The 19,116-nt window shown below is 35.5% G+C and overlaps 1 protein-coding gene across 2 annotated transcripts in view; it reads right to left on the reverse strand.

The window, feature by feature from the left end:
- The window catches only part of dis3l2 (DIS3 like 3'-5' exoribonuclease 2), a 97,843-nt gene extending 79,818 nt beyond the window's left edge, over positions 1-18,025 (reverse strand). For both annotated transcript variants that reach the window (XM_042717633.1, XM_042717632.1), the window contains exons 1-3: positions 17,871-18,025; positions 12,463-13,128; positions 10,875-11,011 (exon numbers count right to left, since the gene is read on the reverse strand). In XM_042717633.1, the coding sequence (XP_042573567.1) occupies positions 10,875-11,011; positions 12,463-13,123 (798 nt within the window). In that variant the 5' untranslated portion in view covers positions 13,124-13,128; positions 17,871-18,025. The remainder of the gene's footprint in view (positions 1-10,874; positions 11,012-12,462; positions 13,129-17,870) is intronic.
- Between the last annotated feature and the right edge of the window lie 1,091 nt (positions 18,026-19,116).

Raw genomic sequence — 19,116 nt, forward strand, 5'->3', positions numbered from 1 at the left:
CATCATTAAAATGAACTGTAACTCAGTTCTCAAAAACACAATCATGTACACACATGCTATTTACATATTGTTGTAGCCCAATTTGTACTGATTATAGTGTTATTAGACTTTAGCCATGTATATGTTTATAAGCAACTGAAAAAAGCACAAAAGTCAGGGGATGTCAAAACTTCTCCAGGCTCCCAAAACCCCTTAGACCCCAGAGGGTTAAGGACTGTAAAAGATGGACTAATGAAGCAGAGCAGGATTTTCAAGCTTGTTTTGACCTCAATGATTGGAGTGTTTTTGAAGCTGCTGCCACCGATCTGGATGAGCTCACAGAGACCGTAGACACCATCCCCCAGCACTGTGGAGAATCAACAACTGGCAGACGATCTGAACGAGTTTTACTGCAGGTTTGAAAAAACACCCAACACCTGCCCTGAACACCTCTCCACACAACGATTCACACCTCCTGCAACCCCCCTGTCCCCCAAACCTGCAATTCAGATCAGCGAGGATGAGGTGCGCCAGGTCTTCCTGAAGCAGAAAAGGCAAAAAGCACCAGGCCCAGATTGTGTTACACCAGCCTGTCTGAAATCCTGTGCTGACCAGCTGGCCCCCATCTTCACACTGGGAAAATACACATCCAGCACCCGTACGATCAGCACTGGAGCTCCTCAGGACTGCGTTCTCTCCCCCCTGCTTTTCTCCCTGTACAACAATGACTGCACATCTAAAGACCCCTCTGTCAAGCTCCTGAAGTTTGCAGACGACACCACACTCATCGGCCTCATTCAGGACGGTCAAACTGTTCTACTCCGCCATCATTGAATCAGTCCTCTGCACTTCAGAATCTTGTGGTTCAGCTCAGCTACCAAATCTGACCTCAGAAGACTACAGAGGGTAGTCCGGACTGCTGAGCGAATCATTGGTACAACCCTCCTGTCTATTCAAGAAGTGTACTCATCCAAAATAAGCAAAAGGGATGGCAAAATAACTCTGGACCCCACTCTTCCAGCACACTCCCTCTTTGAACTGTTGCCATCTGGTCGACGCTACAGAGCACTGAGCACCAGAACGGGCAGACACAGGAACAGTTTCTTCCCCCAGGCAATCCATCTCATGAACACTTGACAATAACTGTAGAACAAACAACACTATGCACTCATACACTTATTTATCTAACACACATATTCAGTCTACACTTCAAATTTGCACATAATATACCTGTACATACAAAACTGTCTATAGTAATATACCTGCATATACAATTGTCAATTTGTATATTGTTATTCCTTACTTATTTGTTATTTACTATCAATAAACCTCATTCTTAATTTATGAATACATCAATCTAATAAACTCATGAAGCAAACAACATATAATAAAACAAACCAATAATTAAATCCAATTAACAATCGCCATGACCTATATTGAACGAAAAAACAAGCCGCTGTTGTGCTGAGCACTAAGCAGACAAAAAGCATCCACAGACAGTATTTTAAATCTATCCATTTGCAAGCTTTATTTACTTGTTCATAGAAGTTTTTAGTAATATATATATATATATATATATATATATATATATATATATATATATATATATATATATATATATATATATATATTATATATATATATATATATATATATATATATAATAAAATGATATTGTGTATGTCTGTTTAACTTAGTTTTCTCTGTTTGTGTATATATATATATATATATATATATATATATATATATATATATATATATATATATATATATATATATATATATATATATATATATATATATACACTTTTTTTTTTTGCGCTTTTACCTGTTAAATGCACTTTGATATTTTTCTGTACTATTTCTACAGAAATTATTTATGCTTTGAAGGATTTTCTGTTTGTCATTAAGTCTGTCATTATTTCTTCACTTTAATTTTTTTGCTTTTCTGTCGTCTACTTTTAACAACAGTTTTTTTTTAGTCAAAGCTACAAAATGGTCCAGGGCTCAAAGCCATTTTCTTCTATCCTGCCACAAATAAATAAATAAATAAATAAATAAATAAATAAATAAATAAATAAATACATACATACATACATACATAAATACATAAATACATAAATACATATAGTTGCAGTTGTCATTTTTATCTCAGTTATCTTGTTTTCTAATAGGCCCAAATGAGCCTATATGACAGATAACAAAATTTTACAATTCTCAATTTCGCTTTTAATACCACAGCAGAAACCACTAGCCTAACAAATATAAAGATCCAAAAAAAGGGCAATGTTTGTTTTATTTTAGACTTTATAATTTTAAAATCTGAAGCAAAAACAGAATTGTGTAACTTTAGATTTGCGAAATTATGCTAAATAAAATGAGCATGAAACAGAAACTGCAGACGGGCTGAATGAGACGCAATTTCACTCTCTGTCAGCAGGTGGTGCTTATGGAACAGTAATACAGCTTTTCCTTGGTTACTACTGTAAACACAGCGGTGCTGAGGTATTGACACTAATTTAAATGCATTATACAGAGGCAAGATGAAAAGAAAATACCATGTAAACTTTTATGAATACAGCCAGTTCCCCTCAGAAACACATTTCGCGCATCGTGAACAGTGATCTTGTTATGCCTGCTAAAGTATTTTCTCCTCTTTGTGTCCATCTTCAGCGTCTCTGGCCACTGTTAATGACGCGGAAAGAAAACTCAATTCAGGGCTTGTGCGTGTCAGAGATGCTGTCTGTGCGTGGGCTGTTCACACAGAACACAGCGCGCGGGTAGTGAATGCAATTGTCTTTCGCACCCGAATGTTTTTAAATCATTAAAAAAAAAAAAAAAAAAAAAAAAAAAAAATCTAACTACCCTTTTAATCTTTTTGTATTCTATCTATTTTCTTTTCATTTATTATACAATTATAAAAAAAGACATCTAACACTAGCTTGCTCTATTCTTTTTCTATTCTATCTGTTTTCTTTTTATTTATTATATTATTTAAAAGCCCTTGCTACGTATACTGTGTTTAGGCTAACTGAGACTTGTTATAGCACTTATATATCATTGCTCAACTGTCCCGAGCACTCCTTATTGTTGAGCCCTGTAGCCCAACCATAACAATAGGCAAAACACGTGAAACAACGTGATAAAATGGTATAGAAAAATTACATTTTATAAATGGAAACTAAAATTTAAAGCAACAAATGAAAATCCCTGATATTCCATGACCTTGACAAAAAAATATATATAAAATTCCCTGACTTTCAAGAAATTCAATGACCAGTGTGAACCCTGCATTAGGTGCCGCTTTTGGAGCAGTAAAAATAGCCGTTTCTCCGATAACGGCTGTACACAACGCAGTACTGCACTCACAAAATGCTGTTTTATCAAGCATTACAGGCATGATGAAATGGAAATGAAATCGACCAATCTGACCAATCACCGCAGATTAGCGTCACGCAAAGGAGGGGTTTGGAAAAATTAATCGTTGAGCGAATTGTTTGGGAATCGTTGAGCAAAAAAGGTACAAATAAATGCATATTATAAGACAATTAAAGTGTTTTTTGACCTTGCATGCATGTCAACCTGTTGTTGGGGACTCCCAAAACCAAAATATGAACATTTCATAACCCATAACGGGCACTTTAAAATCTTGAGTGTCTTATCTGGAAACGTGTGTGACTTAATTGATCCTAATGATTATTAAAAGGGAATACATATCTTGTCCCAACAGCAGGATTGATTTCATTTAATTTGTTGTTTAAACACTGATCCTATTTTGACTGGCATTTGTTTTTAATGTATAGCATTTTACTGGTTTGGTAAATAATTCTTCTTAGGCACCACCGTCTACTTGCTCATTACCAGAGTGATCAGGTACCAAGCAGAAAATAATACTAAGCTACTAATACTACTAAGATGACAATTTGATTAAAATCTTCATAATTGTTGCTTGATAAATTCTTAAAGATTCCAAAGCTTCAAGAGATTACTTTGAATCAGTTATTTTGGGCTTTTTGAGATTCCATGTAGGGATGCATTGAGAATAAAATTATTGGCTGAGGCCAAAACTGAACAAAATGAAACACTGGGCCGAATACACACAACTTTTCTTTTCGCATTTTTCCCCCTATGTATTTTGCCTTTTTTTCACCATTGCATAAATTAAATAGCCAAAAATGCTTTTACTGTTTTGTCTTGCCTTTCAAAGAAAAAAAATAAAATACAAATCAATTACACAACAACAATTTATTTAACACTGAACATTTTTTTTAACATTCTAGCTAGGGATGTCAAATTTCAATTATTTCCATGATCGATCGTCATTTAAATTAACGATCAATTAATCGATTAATCGTTAACCATAATGCGTCTATTGCAGCCACGCAGTCAGGACAGGATGTGCAAAAGCCACACACAAAACGCTTTCTCACTTGAATTAAAGGCGTTTTAGTCTGAATAAAATGCTAGTAGCAGGATTATAAAATTAATAGATGTGATTATGATGAATCATAAAATGAAGAGAGCACGCCATACTTTTGAGGTCATTTTACTTTGTTGACTTTCCTATCCCGCATTTTAAAACACAATTGCAATGTTTTCAACTGACATTATGGTATTTAAAATAAAATTATCCCAAACGTAACTGTGGCGCGCATGTGACTGCGCTGCACATTAAGTGAACCGCTTCCATTGGCGCTGCTGCACCAAAACACTGTTGCTCACATTAATTTGATCCTGCTGGATTCTGTCCTAGAAAATGTCAGATTTTTAATTTTTGCGTTCCGGTAGGCCTATTTGTTTTTAAAAATCCAGCATACAGTACATTAGATTGTGACAGTGCATGCGTGCGTGCAGACGAGGACGAGCGAGCGCGGCTTTGGCTAGATTTATTTTCAGGTTATTGCTCATGTCTCATTCGGCACAAATCCAAATGTTTCCATATTCGCAATGTATTTGAATGTTAAACTATTATTTATAATGTAAACTAGGCTTGAACTTTACATGCATTCGCATATAGACGGAAAAGATAATCCTCTTCACATGAGCAACAACGTCCGTGAACCAGTAGCCTATACTACGGTCTATTTAAACTGACCAGTAGAGGTTGACCGATATATCGGTCGGCCGATATTTGTCATTTTTTAATATATCGGCATCGGCCGATATCCGTGTTTAGTAGCGCCGATTTAAATTCAGGCACGTCGGCGGGCAGCCCCGTGTTATTGGTGCGGTGGAAAGTGCTGCTGCCGCATGTGAAGGACCCCCAAGCCAAAACATTTGGAAGATTCAACAACAGTCCTGGGAGATAAAGGTAGTCAGAGAATTTCACTCTGTAAATGAGGTGGAGTAGGTGGCAGCTCTCACAAACACTGCAGCGTGATTGAGGGCTCCGTTACTCTGCCCCGCTCACAGACAGCACCGTGCTCGGAGACAGCTGTCCTGGAGCAGTCCAGAACGGTGAATGACATTTATTCGGAAGCATGGTTTGATGCAGACAATAGCCAGGTTTCCATCCAACTCATTTGCATTTAGGGATGTCAATATTTGATCATTTCCATGATCGATCGTCGTTTAAATTAACAATCAATGAATAAGCTTAATGCTGCAAAATGCGTCTGCAGCGGTATTGTTATTATGTGCAAAAGCCACTCGGAAAAAAAGCTTTCTCACCCGAATTAAAGGGGTTTAGTCTGAATAAAATGCTAGTAGCAGGACTGTAAAATGAATATGTAATTATGATCATTTGATAAAATGAAGGGAGCGCACTGTACATTTGAGATCATTTTACTTAGTTGACTGTTTTCCGTCAAGGAGACCGCTGAATGCGCCTCTTTAAATGGTTTCGTGGTGCTCGTTAGAGGTGGGCAGATCGATACTAATATCGATAATATCGATATCAACGTTGGTATCGGTATTGATCGATACCAACGTGAAAATATCGATACTTAAGTTTCAGTTTCTCTCGGTTTGCGACCTGGCCGTGTTTGTCAAAACGCTGCTGCTGTCACAGAGCAGAGCAAGCTCTCAAGAGTGCTGCTCGTGCTCGACACTGCTCTCCTCCCCCTCTCCTGTGTTGTACCGTCACGTGACTCACCACTAGCGCTGCCACCAGCAGTCAGGCGCGCGCTGCTCACCCGCGCATTTCTAACAGCAGTCAGTCAGAGGCGGAGAATGGCAGCAGAGAGGCAAAGAGAGAGCAAAGAGGAGCGTTGTATGGCTGTATTTTCAGGCCGAAAATGAGACAACAGAAGTGCACTAAAGAGGAGAAACATTTTATGTTAACATGCTACTTGAAAAGAGAATTTGTTTTTACATTTTTTATATTTGTGAAGTAATCATTTTGTAACTTTGTTTATTTAAATAAAACAGAAGTAACCAAAAGTTGTTTCTGAACAAAAGCTTTTGTAGTACTGATTAATAACCCAAAATGCAAATCACAAAAACAAATTAAAAGTCATGAAAATTCATTTAGATTTAGGTTGAAAACGCATCCAACTTAATTATTAAAAAGTATCGGTATTGGTATCGGTATCGGCGATACTGGCCCTGTATTTACTTGGTATCGGATCGATACCAAATCTAGCGGTATCGCACACCTCTAGTGCTCGTTGTTGTATTTTAAAACGCAATTGCAATGTTTTCAAATGACACTATAGTATTAAAAATAAAATTATCCCAAACGTAACTGTGGCGCATGTGCCTGTGCTGCGCAGTCAGTGAACCGCTATTTTCACACTAAACATTTTATGCGAGTATTAATGACCAGTACTTTATTTGATCTTGTACTGCAAAATGTTAGATTTTGAATTTTTGCATTCCGGTAGGCCTATTTGTTTTAAAAAATCCTGCATTTACAGTGCATTAGATCGTGACAGAGCATGCGTGCGTGCAGACGAGGACGAGCACGCGCGGGTGTAGCTAGATGTTTTTGGAGGTTGTTGCTCACGTCTCGTTCTGCACATATCCAAATGTTTCCACATTCGCAATGTATCTGAATGTTAAACTATAATATTTTTAATTTTTTTAATGTAAACTAGACGGAAAAGATCATCCTCTTCATATGAGCAAAAACGTCCTTGTCATAACAGCAGAGTGGACCGGTATACTACAGTCTATTTAAACTGACCAGTGTAACCTTTTATATGTTTGGTTGACTGTAGTTAATCTTAATAATGAACAGACTGCGATGTAAGTTTGAAGTTAGAATGCACTTTAGATGTTCTGTGTCATTTATACCAAACACAAATGTTGCTGGTTGCTAGTGTGTTTGCAGCACTACTATTATTTATTTTTTATATATATTATTTTTTATATTTTTCAATTAATTGATTTTTATTTGTAAAATTTTATTTCTTTTATTTAAATGTATATTTAAGTTTACATTTATGTTCCAAAAAACTTGAAAAATTCTGCTTGATAAATGCTCTAAAACATTTATGTAAATGATTGACTATATATATATTACCTGTTTTATAAATTTAATACTTGGTCAGTTTATTGATTTGTTTGGTTAACTTTAGATATTATTTTTTTATTTGTAATACCGTGCAGTGCACAAAATAAAGATTCGAGAGATGGTTCAAGTCAGTGCTCAATAAATGATGATAAGTTTAGAAATGTTGTGCATCCACTTATTATTAGTGTGACATTTTAGCATACAAATGAGGGGGAAAACTTCAAGATATCGGCCCTAAAAATCGGCAGCACATATCGGCCATCAGCTGACCCTGACCTCTAAACATCGGCATCGGCAATAGAAAAACCCATATCGGTCGATCTCTACTGACCAGTGTAACCTTTTAAATGTTAATTGGCTATTTTATTTTGATAATGAACAGACTGCGATGTAAGTTTGAATTGCTGGAATACTTGTGCGCCAGGCTCCGAAAAAATAAAAACAAATAAAAAACACAAAAAAAAAATAAAATAAAACCTTTTCCGCAAAAAAGTGTTTACTTTCATTTGTGCACACACACAATAAAAACAGAAGATTTGTGCTCTTGTAAAATAAAGCAAACAAACAGAATGCGTTGTCATCCTTTTTTTTTTTTTCGTGAACTTATGGAGCACCGCCACACTTCTGTTTTAAATCCGTTATCTTAATTAAGATTAATTTCGCCTATTTAAAAAAAAAAAAAAAAAAAAAAAAAAAATTATGAAAACAAATTGCTATTTTTATGTTGGGCCTATTATACTTATATAGGCTATACATTTTCCTTAAAGCATCCCATTTTGTCCCAGGGCTTGAGAACCTGTGCCCTAGTTAGGTCCATGCAGAAACTTGTGAACGATGCTCGGCGTCACCGTTTAGTGATATCACTGAATGCTCCGGGAAAGTATTGTCTGTGTCGGTCACAGCGCCTTTTAATTGCTGTTTTTAATCCGGCAATTATTTATTTACAAATTATAAACTCTGATTATGACAAGTGTGGTATAAAAGCTTTGTTTATTAGAGGAATAATAGGAAAATGTTAAATCGCGACCATGCCTCTGGATGCCGTTCGAGCCCATAGCCTTCATTTACGTGGCTTTGTTCTGGTTTGCCAGTTAGTCAATTTCCACAAATTCAATAACATATAGGCATTGTTTCTTTTCCTAAATCTTCACAGTCTAACCCTCTAATATTAACTTTCACTTTTAATAACTGTTTTCGCATCTCTTACTTAAGAATTTGTTCGATTTATTAATTTGTTCCCTTATTTCAGTTAAATCATGGGTTATTTAGGAAACAAAATTAATGAAACCTGGACAATTGCCACAAGTTAATAAGTTGTAGGAACGAATTAACAAGTTGTAGAAATGAATAGACTACCTGTCCTGTCACTGTGTCCCGCAGCCCTGCAAAGCGCACGATATGAAACAATTATCTGATGAAATGACTTAGTTACTACATTTCTATTGCTTTTTATGTTGAAGAACTTTTGTTGTTTCTATTTTAATGTACTTTAAAGTTTAAATCACATTAAAAGCTTAATTTGTACATTGTGAATGAATGATGATGCTTTTATAGCTACCGTCACCGTCACTCACAGCCTCTCGCACGTGTTTTGCGCATGAGCTGCACGCAGCCCAACGTTAAATCGGTTAACCGACCATCGACAGCCTTAATCGATTGCATCTCTTATCGACAATTAATCGATCATCGATTAATCGTTGACATCCCTAATTCTAGCAGACATTATACCAACAAAGCACAATTTAACTTTTGCCCATTTTTGAGACCCCCTTCTTGAAGCAGGTATGTAATTGGCTATAGACAAAAAGGAAGGAAAGCCGGACACTCTGATCAGCAAATCAGCATATTAGAATGATTTCTGAAAGGTCCTGTGACACTGAAGACTAAAGTAAATAAGCTGAAAATTCAGCTTTGATCACAGTTGTATGTATTTTTTTTATATTCACATACAAAACATTTGTAATTATAATAGTATTTCACAATATTACTGTTTTTGCATTATTTACTGTACAAATATACGCAGCCTTGCAGAGCAGAAGAAACATCTTTTAAAACATTAGAAAATACAGATCCAAATTTGAACACTGTGTGTGATATAATTAATGTACTAATAGAGCTGTTGTAATTATTATCATTATTATTGTCTTTTTTATTTTATTTTACAGAACAACAGTAAAATTACAATAACATTTATGAATTTTGATGGAGTTCATGCTTTTCCTCAGCTTTTATCTTGGCAGAAACCCACAGGAAGGTCTTAGTTACAACAGCAGGTTCTTAAATGATTCGTATCACAAATTTGGCTAGATGTTTGTCACATATCACATTGTCACATCAATGCCTTGTAAAAATTCATAAAGAGAAACTGACGAGTAACACCGTTTCAGCGCAGATTTTCCTCTCACTTTGGATTTGAAACCTGGCTAACAAGCAGATAGTGCCACAAGCTTGTGCACTCAACAATTTCAATCATCACAAGTACTCAGCAACAACCACCCCTTCCTGCTTCATAAATAGTGCACGCCTCTCACTCTACGCTGGTTGCTATTTGCTATACCAAAAATGTCAATGTTTGGTATAATTTATTCAGTCTTTTCACTTCGGTTAATTCTTCTTCGGTTAATTTCGGTTGCCAAACATTCAGTGCATCCCTAATTCCATGTAGAAATTCTGCAATAATGTGCTTGTTCCAAAATGTCAAAATCCACTTATAGATGGGTTTTAATGTGTATACCATTTTCTTAATTTGTTAAGTTTGGCTGCATATTGTAAAGTCAAGTTTAGCTATCAGATTTCCAAGGAAGGTTAAAAAAAATGGGTTCTGTGCCGTACCTGGGGTTAAAATTCAGGTAAATTTTAGGTGTTAGTCACTAGTCACAATTGTTTTTGCTTAAAAACCTAAACTGTCCTGTGGTGTGACAAATTCAATTTAAAAGTACAAATATTTCAGGCATATTCTCAGTTGTGATTATTATAAAGTTATTTATATTATATATATTCACATTGTTTCTTATATTACGCAAATTATACATGTATGAGGGAAGTCATGGCCTAATGGTTAGAGAGTTTGACTCCTAACCCTAAGGTTGTGGGTTCGAGTCTTGGGCCGTCAATACCACGACTGAGGTGCCCTTGAGCAAGGCACCAAACCCCCAACTGCTCCCCGGGCAACGCAGCATAAATGGCTGCCCACTGCTCCGGGTGTGTGTTCACGGTGTGTGTGTGCACTTTGGATGGGTTAAATGCAGAGCACGTATTCTGAGTATGGGTCACCATACTTGGCTGTATGTCACGTCACTTTTTTACTTTCATAAAAAAAGTTTTTAAGTTTAAACCATTTTAGATGCTCAGAAGTTAAATGTCACACTGCAGAACATGGTCATTGCTTGGCTTGTAAAGTAACCTACCCAGAAGTATAGGTTTACATGTACTATATCACCTTTATGAGTTCTCCTCTCTCCAGGCCTGCAGAAACATCCTCTGTGCGCATGTACTCCTCAAACAGTTGCTTCCGGGACCCTCTACCACTTTTAGTGCCTTTATCTTTATTGTTTTGTAGTAAGCTTTCTTTTGATGCTGTGAAAAGAGAGGCAAAACAAAGATTAAAAAAAAAAAAAAAGAAAAAAGAAAAGTTTTGATTTGGAATAAAACTAAATCTGTTCATGTAGGTCATAAATGCTAAATTTTAATTCATGAATATTGTTTTAATCTAAACAAAAATGATTCTTTGATTTTGAACAAATCATTAAGTCAATGTGAAACAGCATTGACAAACTAATTCAAATACATTGAGGCCTTGTCCACACTAACATGTTTTCATTTGAAAACGCATCTTTCTCTCCGTTTTGGCCTTCCATCCACACTGAGATGGTGTTTTTGTCAAGTAAAACTGAGCTTTTTAAAACACTCTCCAAAGTAGATGCATTTGAAAATGCCGTTTACACGTTGTAGTGTGGACTGTGAAAAAGGCGCCTTTCAAGAATGATGATGCATGTTTAAGGTCTCTGCACACAGAGTCCAAAACTTTTGTATGCGTTTTTTCATATTCGAAATCCTAAAAATTTGTCATGCACTGAAACCTTGCACAAGGAGTCCGATGCAAATTAATCCGTTGTGAAAAAGTTCACAAAACAGCACTAAATGGAGTCTTCAAGCAGTGAGTATGATTTTGTTGTCCTCTCGCTTCTTAAAAAAAGAAAAAGAAAGGAAATATTGGATCCATCCAATCCTGAGATATAGAGAGTTCTCCCTCCTTAAGGAGCAGTGGGATTATCCCGGGTGATTCAAAGTTTACTTCAGGATGTCAGTGGCTCAGTTTGATGCTTTTGCTAGCAAAGAGGAAGAACTTGACAAAACACTGTCAAAAAACCTCTCAAAATGCTTGCTATGGATGCGAAACACAATAAAAATCAAAATAAAAATAAAAATCAAACCCGATCTGATTCTTTTTATGATGGATGAATATTTCGGAGGAAGTGTGTAAACGTGATTGACATAACGTGAGGTCATATTTATTTTTTAACGTTTGAAAATTTTAGACAAAATTTTCAGACTCCAATAATTGAACCAATACCAATGTTTATAATGGTACCATGTTTATACTGGTATTGTGCCTGTTATGTGCTATTCACTTTCACACTGTTGCTAGATGTGTTACTTTGTACACTCTTAATATCACAGTCCTGCAAAAATGACAGAAAATTTACTTGTGATCACTGCTTGTGGCAATACATGGCATTTGCGTGTTAGATCAGACATACAATTGTGAGTGAGTGCAACCTGAATGCGAGAGTGAATGGTGAGATATTTTACGCATGCGCAGTAAAACAAATGTAACATTTTCTGACATTACAGTGTGGATGAGAAATTTTGGAAAATGCTTGAAAAAACTAGTGTGGATGGAGAGCGTTTTAAAAAGAAACCACCATTTTCAAATGCATCTGGATTAATGTAGACGTTGCCTAAATGTATATATGAAATAAATAAGGCTTGGTTTTGAGATAGTGGCTCTTCATTTCAGTAAGTACCTTGAGTTTGAGGAGCTTTGATGTTTTTATTTGGTGATTTCCCAGTAATGACATCAACTTCAGGACCACATTCCCCCTCGTCTTTTTTCGCTAAATTTCCTTTTAATCTCTTCTTCTTTGATTTGTCCTTTGCTTGTTCCTCCCCGCAAGAACAGCTCAACTGTTGACTGTCACCTTCCTCAGATCCCACCAGATTTGAGCTTATTTTGATGTCTTTTTCATTTCTCTTGTGTTGCGGTTTTGAGGGTACCTTTTTGGGTGCAGCAGCCTTATGTAGCTCCATTCTGGCATGCTTTTCCAGCATGCCAGGCTTTATGCCCTGGTCTTCTGTGCATGTCACCTGATAGCTGGTTTTGTCCGTGTACGAACAGATGGAGGCATCTGCCATCTGCCTACTCTGTTGAGAGGATAAGCTATCAACAGAGTAAGATGACTCTGAATTGCCCTTTTTTCTCCTGCTCACAACATTCACAGACCTGCTAACTGATGTACTCATGCTCTCCTCCACTTGCTGCGTCGCTAACTCTTGCAAGTAAGATCGAAACTTGCCATTCTGATGCTGATTCAGAAGTCTGGCATAGGCGTCCTTCTGGGATCTGAGGAGATTTTGTGCACCATCTCCATGTTTAGTAGTTCTCTTCACTTTAGGGGAAAATGCCATAATCTCTGCAAAGAATCAACAAGTCGGTGGTCACAACCGATTAATGGAACGGAGCAGCTTTTGCTTTGCAGATCAAAAATTAGATATCATATAAACCAGGCATGTCAAACTAAATTCCTGGAGGGCCAGAGCCCCGCAGAGTTTAGATATAACCCTAATTAAACACACCTGATCCAACTAATCAAGTCCTTCAGGCTTATTTGAAAACTACATGGTATGTGTGCTGGAGCAGGGTTGGAACAAAACTCTGCAGGGCTCCAGCACTCAAGGAATTGAGTTTGACACCCCTGATATAAACAAACTGTGACTTGAAAAAAAAAGCAAAAATCTTTAATGACTGAAAAAAAAAAAGTTTTAGAAAAAAGTGAAATACTGTTTATAAGGGTTTCTTCAAGTACAGACACTTTTAGTCCATATTACATTAATAAATTACGAATTCTCTGTATTATATTTCATAAGAATGCTCTTCATTGACACGTTTCGTGCAGAATAAAAAAAGCAGTCTAACTTGCTAAAAAAATAATAACAATTATATTATTATTTATATTTATATATATATATATATATATATATATATATATATATATATATATATATATATATATATATATATATATATATATACACACACATACATCGTATAAACATATAAAACATATAGGTCAGTGATCCTCAAATCTGGCTTGCAAGATCCACTTTCCTGCAGAGTTTAGCTCTAACCTTAATCAAACACACCTGAGTTTGCTAATCAGTGTCTTCAGGATCATTAGAAAACCACAGGTAGGTTTGTTTGATTAGGACTGGACCTAAACTCTGCAGAAAAGTGGATCTCGTGAGCCAGATTTGAGGATTACTCCTATAGGCTATAATAATAAACTTATTGAAGAGTAAACTTAATGGTTGATGTAGAAATGGGGTTTAGAACTTTTTTTGAGGCAGTCATATATTGTGTAAAAATTGACCAAAAAAAAAAAAAAAAAAAAAAAAAACATTTACATAATATTGAAATTCTTTTGTTTAGATCAGTGTTTCTCAACTCCAGTCCTCGGGACCCACTGCTCTGCACATTTTGTATACGTTCCTTATTTAAAGCACCTGATTCAGATCATCAGCTCGTTGGAAGAGAGAGATCCATGAACTGAACTGAGTGTGTCAGATACGAGAAACATACAAAATGTGCAGAGCAGTGTGGGTCCCTAGGACTTAAATGGTTAGTTCACCCAAAAATGAAAATTAGATTGTGTTTTACTCACCCTTGAGTAGGGCCCTATGAAATCAGTTTTATATTTTCCTAAATTCCATTTTATTTTTTTCCAAATTCCGTTTTTTCCATTTTAATTTTTCTGGATTCTGTTTTTTTCTGTTTTAATTTTTCTCAACTCCTTTTTAATAGTTAAAATAAAGTTTATTAATCAAAAAAGCATGTTTTATTAATTAAAACCATGAAATGTATACATTTTCACATCAATTTAATAAAAGTTTAACTAAAATTACATGTTTTGGGGCCCTATGAAATGTTTTATTTTTTCTCACCATATTTTTTTTTATTGTTAACAGATTCTGTGTTTTAGCATTTAAACAATTAATTAATTATTTGAATGCATTTTCTTTTTAGTAAAGTAGCCTTGTGAATTTTTTTTTCATTTAATTTAATCATTTATCATTAATCATTTAATTATTGAAAATTAAGCAAATTTTATTTTTTTTGTCAAATAAAGGGGATTTACTATTAAAATTAAACATAGAAGAAATGTTGTGTGATTATTCCTTAAAAGAAATGTTTGTTTCGTAGCCTATTTTAGTAGTAGTAGATTCTTAATAGATGTACATTCTACTGAAAAATAGACTTCAAATCAAACCAGACTTTTATTTTGATGGGTTGCCGCGAATACCTTTACAGTTCTGTGTATGTGATATGACGCTAGTTTTACTCAAATCAAACGGTCAAATGCTCATGAAGTGACTCTCAGAGCTGTTCTGGAGATGTTGTTCATGTATTTACGTCCTCATTTAGTGAGACAGCAGATGCTGAAATCACCGCGAGCGCGCTTCAGTATGTGTGTAGTAAATGGAACCGCGCGTCTGTGCCATTTATTGACAGAGAAGCGCAGAACATGCAGGATTCATATTTAAATAGACTTTTGCGGCTTAATAGTTACAGATATTAGTCCATATCGTGATTTGATTTAAGTGTAATGACCTACTTTTGATTAATTCATTCAAAATTTGACAAATTCTGTAACATTTCGCGTTAAACTGTGAATTCCGTTTTTATGACTGGATTCCGCGATTCTGTCCGCGTTTACCGCATCATGGAAATCATAGAGCCCTACTTGAGGCATACTAGTTGTATATAACTTTCTTCTTTCAGACGAATCCAGTCAGAGTTATATTAAAAATCGTCCTGGCACTTCTAAGCTCCATTATTGCAGTCAGCGGGTGTTGCAGTTGAACAGTCCACAAGTCGTCAAATAAAGCACACGCATCTAAAATAAAATGTGCCTCACACTCCAGGAGGCTGAAAAATGCCTCCTGTAGTGAATCCATGCATTTTTGTAAGAAAAATATCCATTTTGACAAAACAAACACCTTTCTCTCACTTCTGCTGACTGTCATATGCGGAAGCCGTTTGATGACGTAAGATGCTGGCGTTGCTTGATTAGTGACGAACACTGAGAGAGAACAAAACAAAACTCCACTCATGAATAAGAAGTACAAACCGAGGATTTGCAAAGAACAATGTAGGCATGCGCCGATCTGATATTCATATCGGGTATCAGCCCCAATACTGCCATTTTTTGTCGGATCAGGTATCAGAGAGGGCCGATCCATACCCGAAATTGTGTGTATTATTCTGTGTTACTTCTGAAGCCATATGATAGCTTAAAGGGTTACATTTTGTCATTAATCACTTACCCCCTATGTCTTTCCAAACCCGTAAAAGCTTTGTTCGTCTTCGGAACACAATTTAAGATATTTTGGAAGAAAACTGGGAGGTTTGTGACTGTCCCATTGACTGCCAAGTAAAATACAGTGTCAAGGTCCAGAAAAGTATGAAAGACATCGTCAGAATAGTCCATCTGCCATCAGTGGTTCAACTTTTCTCCGGTGTGGCTGTCAGTCATTTGTTCAGCCTTTAAACCCTGGTCGCATTCGGTTACGACAGTCAGCTTGGTAAAGCTCTCTCAGAGATCATTCTGTATTCCCATTATCATACTTGACTTGTATATAAATGTCTGATTTTGCAAAAAGGACTATCTTCTTGCCGGAGTTTAGTGTTGTTTTGTTACTTGCTACCTGGTGTCTGTAAGAACAAAACACTGGCATAGAAAAGATTATAAATTGTTTTTAACGCGCACAGTAAGTGAAATTTAAAACTGTTAAAAGAAAGACTCAATAACTGTTACACAGATATAATATAATATGCATCAATTTCTCTTCACTTTGTGCTTTACACTTTTTAATGCAATGCGCTGCGTGCTGTGACTCTTTTGCTTTTTGCTTTTGTCCTATCAAATCTATCATATGTTGTTGCCTTATTAAAAAATATGCTATACATTTAAAATAAATGAATTTTAATTTTATAGTATATACTTATAGTAAAAACATTCATGAATGTTTTTCATTAATGGATTTTATAATACAAATTGCAATGTGTAACATTTTACCATATTTAATGCAACACTTTTATTTGTTCCCCACAAGATATTGTTTTTCACTAAATGTTTGGATTTCTAAAATTATTGTGCACTGATTTTTCTAGAATAACTTTTGCTGCCAAAATATCCACTAACCTAGTTTGATATATATTTTGTCATAGATTATAAATTATACATATATTTTTTTCATATTTATTATTTTTTTTATAATGAAGTAGTCTGTATTTAGTAGATTGTGAAAGAATGATTATCAGTTCCACACACAGAGATATATTAATTCTACATTTATGTAAATAAAAAAAAAAAAAAAACCTTCACTGGTATTGGATCGGTATCGGCCAATACTGAAACCTATGTATCGGAATCGGTATTGGAGGTAAAAAAAAAAAGGCGGATAGGGGCATCCCTAGGACTTCATTATAAACCAAGAGAAGATTGGTTTTCCTTTGCTAAAAGTAAGGAAACTTTGCATCCTTGGCTCCAATAAAAAACTAAAGAGACTAGCATATCTCAGAGGCACGCACGCTGAGAATACGTGCTGCGTCATCCGCCGCAATGGCTTTCCGTATGACTTATGAATGCGCCTGCTTTATTTGACGACTTATGAACTGCAACACCGCTGACTGCAATGATAAAGCTTGGAATAGCCAGGACAATTTTTAATATAACTCCGACTGGATTCTTCTGAAAGAAGAAAGTCATATACACCTAGGATGCCTCGAGGGAGAGTAAAACACAGTCTAATTTTCATTTTTGGGTGAACTAACCCTTACCACTGGTTTAGATCATCACGTTTAAAAATGTAGATAAACATGAAGTTTAAATAAAAGGCAACCGTAGGACATACAATTGCTTGCAGTTGAAGAAACACCCTTACATAACTCCCATTTATCATGTTTAGAGTTTAGTTTAATACATGGTTTATCAATTAAGGGATTTACTAATGTGTGAGGCTATCTTTTCTTTTACAACGATCTTAACAGGTTCATCCTGGTACACGCAGTATCTTTCAATAAAATTCACTATATACTAATGGAAAGCTTTATTAACAAGCATAAACACAATTATAAACATAAATAACAACTCACCATCTATAGCTGTCTTTCAGAGTGAATATCTGTTGCAAAATTTCGCACGACACCTCCAAACCACACCACCAACTACGCATTTCTTCCGGGTCCTATAATGATACGCTGTCGTTGCATCATGGGAATTGTAGTTCTCTTGCGTAGTGATGTCACGCTTGAGGCTTCGATGCTTTTATCGTATGGAGAATGTATATGGCGTTCGGACGAGTTCAATAATATGACGTTGTAACATGCACTCGTCTCACTGAACGTCTCACTGACATCTTAATTTTTTGCTATTTAATCCATTCATTTTAAGACGCAGACAAGCCGTAGATGTCACGCAGATGTCACGTAAATCACGTGTGGCATTGAAGTGTCGAGCCAGACGTCATGCGTGATTCACGTGTAGCAGTGAAGTTATTTATTTATATTTTCGCTAACAAGTATCAGAACACGGTCCTCACACGGCTCAGTGCAGTGTGTGAGCCAATGCACAATTTACCTGCACTTCATTCCCTGCTCTCAATGGACGTGACATCTCCGTCTGACTTATAACGTGACGTCTGCGTCTGACTTTTTTTTTTTTTTTGTGATTGCAGTTTTTAGTGCGTCTTTTCCCCGGCCAACTCAATATACATTAATTGTGTGCATATTAAATATACATATATTAATATATAATAATTTAAAAGTATAAAGATAACAAAGTATAAAGCCTATAAATAACAAAAGCAATCCTTTAGCGAAGTTTGTGTTGCTTATAGGCGTACGTATGTCATTTATTTTTATGAAATCCTTTTTGAAATTACATTTGGGGGCTATTGTGTTTTTATTTTATATTTTTAATGTAGCCTACAGCACTTGATGGCCAATTACTTGCTGTAATTATAAAATACATAGAAAAATGCATTATGCCTGATTAATGTTCAGTTTTTCAAGCAACTCTCTTATATTTTACATTTAAAATAAAAATTAGGATTCTAATATTTATTATTCAATTATTTTTTCCTTTCTTTTTTTTTAAATGTAAACTTTTATTCAGCAATAATTTTAAATTATTAAAATTTCTATATTTATAATAATAATCTGCCAGGATTCATCAATCAATCCTGTAAAAATATCATAGAAAAATATTAAGCAGCACAATCGTTTCCGACGTTGAAAATACATTGAAGGATCATATGCTTCAGAGAAGACTGGAGTAAGAATAGGCAGAGATTTATTTATTTATTTATTTATTTGTCGTGTCCTCGATCGTTATCGTTGA

This window comes from Cyprinus carpio, chromosome B2, assembly GCF_018340385.1.
Source record: "Cyprinus carpio isolate SPL01 chromosome B2, ASM1834038v1, whole genome shotgun sequence".
Classification (NCBI taxonomy): domain Eukaryota; kingdom Metazoa; phylum Chordata; class Actinopteri; order Cypriniformes; family Cyprinidae; genus Cyprinus; species Cyprinus carpio.